This window comes from Pteropus alecto, unplaced genomic scaffold, assembly GCF_000325575.1.
Source record: "Pteropus alecto unplaced genomic scaffold, ASM32557v1 scaffold75, whole genome shotgun sequence".
NCBI classification, from domain to species: Eukaryota; Metazoa; Chordata; class Mammalia; order Chiroptera; family Pteropodidae; genus Pteropus; species Pteropus alecto.
This window is the reverse complement of record NW_006440638.1, coordinates 13,767,196-13,777,488: the sequence shown is the minus strand read 5'-3', so window position 1 is coordinate 13,777,488 and position 10,293 is coordinate 13,767,196. Positions and strand designations below refer to the sequence as shown.

Here is a 10,293-nt window from a genome sequence, read left to right as displayed (position 1 = left end):
CCTGCTTCTTTCCTCTCCTTCGAGAATGCCCATTATTCTTATGTTTCCTTTCCTGATGGTATCAGCTAGTTCTTGTATTTCTCTTTCATTCTTTTTCATTCTTAGGTTTCTCTCTTCTTTTTTCTGATTTATTTCTAGATTGCTCTCTTCGATATCACTGATCCTTTTCTCCATTTGGTCAACTCTATTTCCCAAACTTGCCATTTCATTTTTCATCTCTTTCAGTGTGTTCATCTCCAGAAGTTCTATTTGGTTCTTTTTGAGGGTTTCAATCTCCTTGCTAAAAAAGTCATTGTGCTGATCTAGTTGATTTTTCAATTCCTGAAAATGTTATTATGAATTGTTGTGGATCTCATTGAGTTTTTTCAGAAGAACCATCCCGAATTCTCTGTCATTTAAGTCGCATATTTCTATGTCTGTAAACTTATTTTCCGGACATTTTTCTCTTTCTTTCTGAGATGTCTTGTCACCTTGGTTGTTCATGGTGTTTAATGGACTATTTCTCTGCCTGGGCATTAATGGAAGTGTATTCTGCTTTTTTTCCAAAAAAATTTACAAAGAAGGCATTTTTCTTTTGGTTTCCAGTAGGTGATGTCTAAGCTCTTGGATCCCTGCTTTATATAAAGTCTTAGTAATGCCTTTTTTTTCCTTATAGAGATTCAATTATGCTGGGTACTCTCAGTCTCAGTCCCTGTCAGTTAGCAACAGTTTCGGTAGCGTTTGCTCAGAATCCCCTGGAGCTCCATGGTGTTCGGTCTTGGAGGATATGGGGGAGGGGCCTTTTGGGTTGGGGGATGGGACCTTCGGCTCAGCCTGGCATTTTACAACCATGACTGGTAATAATCAACTGTTGCTTCTCTGTCTTCTCCGCTTCTTTGCTTTCTGCTTCTTTGCTTTCTGCCCTGCGTGGCAGTCACAACTCTCTCAGGCAAGGTTGTTCAGGGAACCTGCCATACCTTCTCACCTCTGGCTGCGAGAGGCAGCTTCTTTGTTTCTCCCAGTCTACCACCGAACTTCCGGGGTTCTGACCTGTGGTAGCTCTTATGTGCCAATCCCACGCTCAGACATGCTGGTTTGCAATTTGGGTGTTTTTTTTTTTTGCTGAGTTTTGGATGTTCAGCGTATTGTTGTTTCAAGGGGAGAGATCTGGAGACATCTCTCACTTTGCCATGTTTCTGATGTCACCATTTTTAAAGTGCATGTGTAAAAAGTACATAAGTGTAGCTTGATTAACTATAGTATGGAGAGCATTTGCATGAAATTGTCTGCTGTCTTTGATGTGTTATAAAATTACAGTAGTAGGTTGACAGCAGTGAGACCTACACAGGATTTTCCTTCTCTTGTCTTAAATTATCTGATGTTATTAATTTGGAATTGAGTAGATGATTCTGTACATATACCTATCCTTGGGTCACAAAAAGCATTTGGTAAAGTTTCATAGTCTCATACAATGGGAAATGCATAACTACTTTTCAGTACAATAGCTGAAGAAGTTCCAAATTTAAGTTTTCTTGCACTAAAGCCAAACACTTATTTTCAATTTGTTATTCATTCATAAGGCAATAGTGTACATTTCTGTGGGTTTTTTGAAGTGAAAAACAAAGCCTTTTCTTAATGCTATAGTTTAATAGGAAAAACCTGACCCAGACTTGGACTTTTGAATGTTTCATAGTAGTGTGCCTGGTGTTTGCTTTCTATCCTGTGAATGAATACTTGGCTAATAGCTGTTGTGGGGTAGCCAAATTTCATCATATTGTTCTTCTTCTGATAGGCTTTAATGAGTAATGAGTGATGAATCACTTGGGAAAGCAGAATATCCTGATGGTTTTTGTAGTGATACCACTAAGTATTCAGGATTTTTCATCCTATCCTAATGGATAATAGAATATCATTAATTCAATTAAACAAAAAAAGGCTGATGTTTAAAACTTACACCTTAAAAGTTTAAAATAATGTGTATGGTGAAATTTAATTAAGGTCTGTGTCTTAGTAGTATTGTACCTATTTTAATCTCCTGTTTTAATAATTGTACTATGATTATATAAGATGTCACCATTAAGGGAAGCTGGGTGAAAGATATATGGGAATATTTTTGCAACTTTTCTTTAAGTCTTAAATTATTTTGAAATGAAATCTTCTATATAAGCTCTTAGAAATATTTTCCAATCAACCTATGTTAAGAAAACTTAAGAAAAACCATAGAAACTAAACTACAAGCCAGACAACAGGCAGGTACTGAGGATAAGGTGGTGAGCACCACAGGTTGCTCTTTTTCATATCTAGTATCATGCAGCTCTGCCATGATCAACCGTGTCTATTGTCACTTATTAGTTGACATTCCTAGTCAAAAGAAAAAAAACACAGAAGCGAAATTAAGAACATTTCTTACTGCCAGTCTCATTACTTCAACTTGAAATTTCTCATTAACGTGAGATATATACACGCGTGCATGGATTCATCTGAAATTATTTGAAAAGAGAAAGAAAACAGGACATCGAATAGGGATAAATAAGCAAATATGGCCATGTGCTTTCTATCCTTACTTATTTTGGGGCACAGCTTCCATCATTTGATTTTTCACATTTGGGCTCATTTTCTTTCCTTCACCTCTGTGCCCCCTAGTCATTTATTTGCCTTTACAGGAATTATCATTAGACCTCTTCGGCAATGGGCATACTTACTTAGGTTGAGAAATTATGGCAATTAAAAAATTTCTGGTGTTCAGATTGGCCCTTAACATTCTCCATTACAAAGCCACATTGTTTAAAGAACTTTTATAGACTTCAGAATATTTTTTTAATAACTTCATATTGTAGTTCCACTGGACAGTAAGCTGTGTATGGTAGTGAGGAATCTTACAATGTTGCATATATATACTGCCCTGTCTATAAGACACATGGCTTTGGAGGGCAGACAAACAACTAGCTTCTGCTATCCGAATTACTCTCTGTAGGACCTCAGGCAAGTTACTTAACATCTTAGCACCTGCGTTTGTGGATAATAGTACACATTTTCCAAAATTAAATGAGAAATATAAAATCTTTAGCATAGTGCCGGATTATGCTAGGTACTCAGCAAGTGGTAACTAATATTGTTAATAGCAATCACTTATACTGTTGATTACACTGTATTTCTATTCCATTTTCCAATCTAGTCCTGTTACTTGAAAGTTGTAAACAATAGTATTTAAGTTCCAGTGAGTAACCTTTCCTATCTTTCCAGGCAGCTTTTTTGTTGACCACACTCCTCCAATTCCTCCACATATGTAAGCACATGTGTAATTTAAAAATACTTAGCATAATTCATATATACTACTTTTTACCAGTCAGATTCTTATTGTTATTGGGGTGGTGATTAATGAATTTAAAGTTGCTCTCAAATGAATCATTTGTAAATAACAATTATCTTTTTAGCTTGGTCTCAATATTATTTTTCCCAAGTTTCTATATTCAGAGAATTTCTCATTTAAAAAATATTACAAACTCATTATTTAAAGCAAATTGTTTTGGACATTGACATAGTTTGTTCATTCACTTGTATATTTTAATAATATTCCAGTAAAAATTATGATCTGTACATAGAAGTAAAGTGTTTTATAAATACCATGCTATTTGCTTTCAAGACAGCTGTAACCTATAGATCCAAGTCTAAGTGTTTTTATATTCTGTACCAAATTGTCTCATTCAAATTCTAGTTCTGCTATTAACTACCTGTATAAACTTCAGCAAGTTACTTAACTTCTCTGAGCCTCAACCTCCTTGTCTATAAAATGAGGAGAAAATGGCACCTCAGAAGATTGTGGTTTGGATTACATGAGTCAATGCATGTAAAGTGTTTAGTGCCTGGAAAGTAGTAAGTGCTATATAAGTGTTTATTGTGATTATTGTTATAATCATTAATTGTCATGCTCTGTGTTTGCCACTGAAGTTTCTTACTTGATTTTAAACCTTTTGGTTCTAGAGATTTTTTTGGTTTGTTTTAAGATATTTATTATTATCCTTTTCAAATATGAAATGATTTCTTTATATATTCTTAGGCTAAATTATTCTGGCCAGGTGATAGTGGAAAGTTATGCTTATCTATGGAGATTCTATTTTTAAACTGTGTCTTCAGCCATCTGAGTCTATTTTGATTAAGTGTTGTTTTTCTCCTGGCAACCGATTTTTTTTTTCATCCTAGATTACATCAGGTACCTCTGTGAAGCTTTCTCCATCACCTCCTGGATTCTTTCTGTTATAATCCTGTTCTGCTCCCACTGTACCCCCATTAAATATTAGACCTAGGGACTGCTGTTTTTTTTCTTTTCCCCTTAACTCTTTAGTGCCTGACACCTAGTAGGTACTCAGTAAATGAATTACATAGCATCTTTCTTTGATTGTTTCCCCTTGTATGACATGTAATTCACATCTTGTTATTTGTTTTTTATTATTGCTTATAAACTCAGCATTATTAATTATTAGTATTTTAAGTCTGTTTGGAGTAAACTTCTGCTCTTTGCAACCCTTGAAGATACCAGTAGATTAATTGAATATGACCTTCAGTCATCGTAAAAAGTCCAGTTTATGTTTCACATTTCTTTTCTAAAAAGTCAGCAAGTAAGTTATGGTGTTAAAACTGGCATTAGCCTGATAAAATACACATTTTGCCACCTTAAAAATAAGAAGATATTGCGCCACTGTCTTGTTTCTTATAGTGTCTCCAATACTTATAAGAGCTCTTGAGAAAATGTTTGCTGCAAAAGCACAGATATATTTACAAATATTAGCACATTTGCTAAAGAAATACCACATAGTCTTGCTTAGTGGCAAGACTTTTTTTAGAAAGCTGTTTTTAATAAAACTTTTAAAAATCTACTTCCATAAGTAATGTTATAAATATCGGTTTGATAGCTGCATTCTTAGCCCAGTGAATTTAATAAATATATTTTTCATGTAACCATTCTTATTAGTTAGGTGAAAGGAAATGTTAGAGTCTCACATCGCAGTGTATAATATATCTAATTTGTTAGATAGTTTACATAGGTAGGTAGACACTTGCTTAACAAAAGTTGTTTCCTGATTTCAAATTGTATTACAAAGCTGTAGTAATTAAAACAGTATGGTATTGGTATAAAAACAGATACATAAATCAATGAGACAGAATAGAGAGCCCCAAAGTAAACCCACACATATATGGTCAATTAATTTATAACAAAGGAGCCAAGAATATACAATGATAAAAGGACAATCTCTTCAATAAATGGTGTTGGGAAAACTGGATAGCCACATGCAAAAGAATAAAACTTGACCACTATTTTACACCATAACCAAAAATTAATTCAAAATGGATTAAAAGACTTGAAGTAAGACCTAAAATTATAAATCTCCTAGAAGAAAACATAGGTGGTAAGCTCCTTTGCATACGCCTTGGAGATGACTTTTTGAATCTGACACCAAAGCAAAAGCAATAAAAGCAAAAATAAATGAAACTACATCAAACTAAAAATCTTCTGCACAGCAAAGGAAACCATCGACAAAATGAAAGGACAACCTACTGCATGGGAGGAAATATTTGCAAATCATATCTGTTAAAGGGCTAATATTCAAAATACATAACTCACATAACAATAGCAAAAAGATCTCAAACAATCCAATTTTGAAAATGGGCAGAAGATCTGAATAGACATTTTTCCAAAAAAGACATACAGATGGCCAACAGGCACATGAAAAGATGCTCAACATCATTAATCATCAGGAAAATGTAAATCAAAGCTGCAATGAGATTTCACCTCAAACCTGTTAAAATGATTATTATTAAAAAGATAAGAAATAACAAGTGTTGGCATGTATGTGGAGAAAAGGGAACCCTTGTGCATGGTTGATGAGAATATAAACTAGTGTAGTCACCATAGAAAATGATATGGAGGTTCCTCAAAAAATTCAAAATAGAACTACTATGTGACCCAGCAGTTCCACTTTTGGATATTTATGCAAAGGAAACAAACAAACAAAAAAACTAACTCAAAAGGATATCTGTATCTCTATGTTACAGCATTATTTACAGTATCTAAGATATGGAAATAACCTAAGTGTTCATCAAGGGATCGATGGATAAAGAAATTTTAGTATATATACACAATGAAATATTATTCAGCCATTAAAAATCTTGCCATTTGTGACATGTATTGACCTTGAGGGCATTATGCTAAGTGAAATAAGTCAGAGATAGACAAATACTGTATGATCTTTCTTATATGTGGAATCTTTAAAAAAAAAAAAAAAATCGAACTCATAGATAGAGAACAGATTGGTAATTGCCAGGAGCAGGGGATAGTGGTGGGACTAATGGGTTAAGGGGGTCAAAAGGTAAAAGAAAATAAATAAAACCAGTAAATCACACATAAAGAAAAAGTTGAAGTTGACAGTAAACAGGGCCCTATATGTCTTGATTTGTTAACATGACATCTCCATTTCTGTAGCAACCTTCTCAGCCTTACAGGTATATTTTCAGAGTAGGACATTAGTACTAACTTTGCTGTTTTTCTTTCAGTTGTGGTATGTTTGATCTTCCGTAAAAAAATCATGCCACTGTCAGTGCGTCATTACACTATTCCAACCATTTTAATATATTCAAGAGGGTTTTTTTCTAATATTTGTCATTATTATTGCAGTGCAAACTGTTATGCTAGAGGTCCTATCCAGTGCAGTAAAGCAAGAAAAAGAAATAAAAGGTAATAATCTAAGTTAGAAGGAAAAATAAAAATGTCTTTATCTGTAGACAATATAATCATTGGTGTGAAAAATTTGATGGAATCTACAAAGAAGCCATTAGAGCTGGTAAGTTAAGCAAGGTTGCAGAAAACAAGATCAGTATACAAAAATTAATTGTATTTCTACATGTTAGCAACAAACAGAAACAAATTAAAATAAAACAATACTATTTGTAGTGGTATCAACACATATGAAATACTTAGAGATAAATCTAACAGTTGCAAGACCTATATACTGAAAATTATAAGACTGTTGAGAGAAAATAATGGAGGCTTAAGCAAATGGAGAATTATATACCATGTTTATGGGTTAGAAAAACTCAATATTGTTAATACTTCTATTATCTCCAAAATGATCGGTTAATTCAGTGCAATTCAGAAGAAAATCTCAGCAGGCCATTTTGTAGAAATTGATAAACTGATTCTAAAATTCATATCAAATTACAAAGAACCTAAAATAGTTAGAGCAACTTTGAAAAAGAACAAAGCTGGAGAACTAATATTACCTGATCTTAAGATTTATTATAGAGCTATAATAGTCAAGAAAATGTCAAATTAGTATCAAGATAGACATGTAGATTAGAGTGGAATAGAGAATACAGAAATAGACCCACACATAAATGGACAACTGATTTTTGACAAAAGTAAGAAGGCAGTTCATTGGAAAAAAGATACTCTTTTCTAATTTTTGGAACAATTAAATATCTATATGTAAAAAATAAAAGAACTTCATACCTTGCATCATACCTAAAAATTAACTCCAAACGAATAATAGATCTAAATGTAAAACCTAATGACATAAAATTTCTAGAAGAAAACACAGGTGAAAAATCTTCGTGGCCTGAGGTAGGCAAAGATTTCTTGGATATGTCACTAAAATCAAGATCTGTAAAGGAATCATTTGTACTTCATCAAAATTAAATACTTCTGTTTTTCAATAGACATTGTTAAAAGAATGAAAAGACAAGCCACAGATTAGGAAAAAAGCATTTGCAAATGACTTTTATATAGAATATATAAAGAACTCTCAAAACTCTATAATTAAGAAAACAACCAATAGCAGTGTACAAAACATTTCAACAGACACTTCACCAAAGAAAATATACAGATGGAAGAAAAGCACACCAAAAAAAATCCTCAAATCATTTGTCATCAGAGAAATAAAAATTAAAGGCACAATGAAATACTACACACCTATTAGAATGGTTAAAATTTTTAAAATATTGACAATGCCAAGTATTTCAAAGGATGTGGAGAAACTGGAACTGGTTAGATTGTAAAATGATATAACCACTTTGGAAAACAGTTTGGTAGTTTCTTAAAAAGTTAAACATTTTTATGCCATGTGATCCAGCTATTCCATACCTAGGTATTTCTCTGAGAAGAATGAAGGCATGTGTATAATTGTTCATACCAGTTTTATTTCTAAGACCCAAAAAACTGGAAAAATCCCAAATATCCATCAGCAGGTGAGTACATAAATGATATATGTACACAGTGGAATATTACTTACCAATTAGAAAGGAATGAACTATTGATATCCACAGTAACATGGATGAATCATGCGAAAATTCTCAAGGAAAAAAAAATCCAGGTTTTAAAAAAATGAATGTTCATTTATATGAAATTCTATATACAGCAAACTAATCTAGAGTGACAAAGATGAGGTTGTTTAGTGGGTGACGAGGAAGAACAAGAAAGAGGGATGACAAAGGGACAGAAAAACTTTTTGGGGTGATATGTTCACTACCTTAATTGTGGCAATGATTTCATGTGTATGTTAAAAGTTAACAAGTTGCATACTTTAAATATGTGTAGTTTATTGGACATCACTTATACCTTAATAAAGCCCCCCCGCCCTTGGCTCTGCTGTTAGAAAGCCCAGCTGAAAGGTAGATAATAATAAGACCTAATTCTTAGGATTGTTGTAAGGACCATGGGTTTTAATATATATTCAGAGATTAGACCAAGGCCTGACTCAGAGCATTGTTCAACATTTGGTGTGACTGTATTTTGTCTTCTACTTGATCATAAACTCTTGGTAAGCAAGGCACCATGTCTCTGCCATCAGTTTGCCTAGATTGAAACCAGCATGGGTATTTATATGTATAATCTTCAACTTCATGAACAGTACAAAAAATGTTTTGACAGTTTTTAAATTGACAAGTAACAGAATTAGCATCCTTCAAACGTACAACATGGATAAAGATTGAAAAAAGAATTGAAGGATTTGGCATACACTGCTCTGGATTAATTTGTGAATTATAGTATATATATGTTCAGAATTATATGGGGAATATTTAAAATGTTATATTGTCTTAAAGATGTATCTTTATTTATACACAGATACACACACAAATATTCATATTTCCTAAAAATTGTTTCCATGAGCACTGTAATGTAGCTATCACTCTTGTTTCTTTGACTTATTTTAGAATGCAGTTAAGTCCTTGGGAAAATCACTTATGTCATCAGTAAGGAATGCCACCAAAATAGCTTCTCACTTAAGTTCCCATCCCTAGAGCTAACCCACAGGAGGTTCCGATAAATTCAAATATTTAATAACTTGTATTTTTCTTTCTCTTTAAACACAGGCCCTCTGGTCCTGGAGGCAGGATCATGTGGTGGATTCTTGGCAGTCAGCAGTCTGTGGAGCTTTTGCAGGTGCAAAGGATTATATTATACTGGGAAAGACCAAAGAGAGAGAGAAAAATGTGAAAATATTAACTATGCAAAAACAACATTCTTTAGAAATTCCAGGTTGTTTAAATGAAGAGAGTTCCACCAGTAGTTTGGGGAAAAAAAAGTGTTTTAGAAAAAAAAAAAATGCTAAAAAGGTGTCCGCTTGAAAGACAACCAATTTGTTTTTGACAAATTTTTCTTTTTCTTTTTAAGTGTATTGAAACCTTCACTCAGGCCCTTGGATTATCTTAAAGATGATTTATAAAGTCTTCTGTGGGAAGAGACTTGCTGTGGGTGCTGGGCTAACTGTGCAGCTGTCTGCCTTGAGCAGTGCTTTGGGGGTTTAAGCGATTTCTACAGAAGGCAATGATTCACGGTTCGTGTGACATGTTTGACAGCACCATAGATTAACTAGTGTCAGGAGAACAGAGGCTGCTCCACAACTTACTGAAGGCTAAACTGCTCTGTTTAGAAAATGTGGAGATCTAAACATCTGGGCATTTTCTAGACATTAAACTGAGAGCAATGTGACAATGTGCAATATTGTGTTATCCATCACTAAGTCATACGAATTTTCCAGTGAGGTTTTAATGAGAACTCAGATGCTTTAGGGAATTTCTTAAGTAATAGGTTTAACAGCCTAAAAAATACATTTTGTTGTTGCAAATAAAGGAAAATTAGAATTACAGTTGATATAAATCAAAGTGGAGATTTGCCAGAAAGTTATGAACTTCTAGTTTAGATGTGAAGCGTTAATTGATAGATATGTAGGTTTAGATGTCACCTTTATTAGAAAAGAATTATTTTCCAATTTGTTTCATAGTTGTTAGGTTGGGTGTTTTGTTGTAGTGATTAGGAAAACA

General features: G+C 33.4%; 1 protein-coding gene across 5 annotated transcripts in view; it reads left to right on the top strand.

Annotated features, from left to right (window-relative positions):
* SLC25A26 (solute carrier family 25 member 26) overlaps window positions 1-10,293 on the top strand; it is a 142,502-nt gene that overhangs the window by 119,701 nt on the left and 12,508 nt on the right. For all 5 annotated transcript variants that reach the window (XR_001517389.2, XM_025050696.1, XM_015593778.2 and 2 more), the window contains one exon: window positions 9,343-9,412. Coding sequence is in view for 4 of the 5 variants with exons in the window: in XM_025050696.1 (XP_024906464.1) it covers window positions 9,343-9,412 (70 nt within the window). In the remaining variant the exon portion in view is untranslated. The remainder of the gene's footprint in view (window positions 1-9,342; window positions 9,413-10,293) is intronic.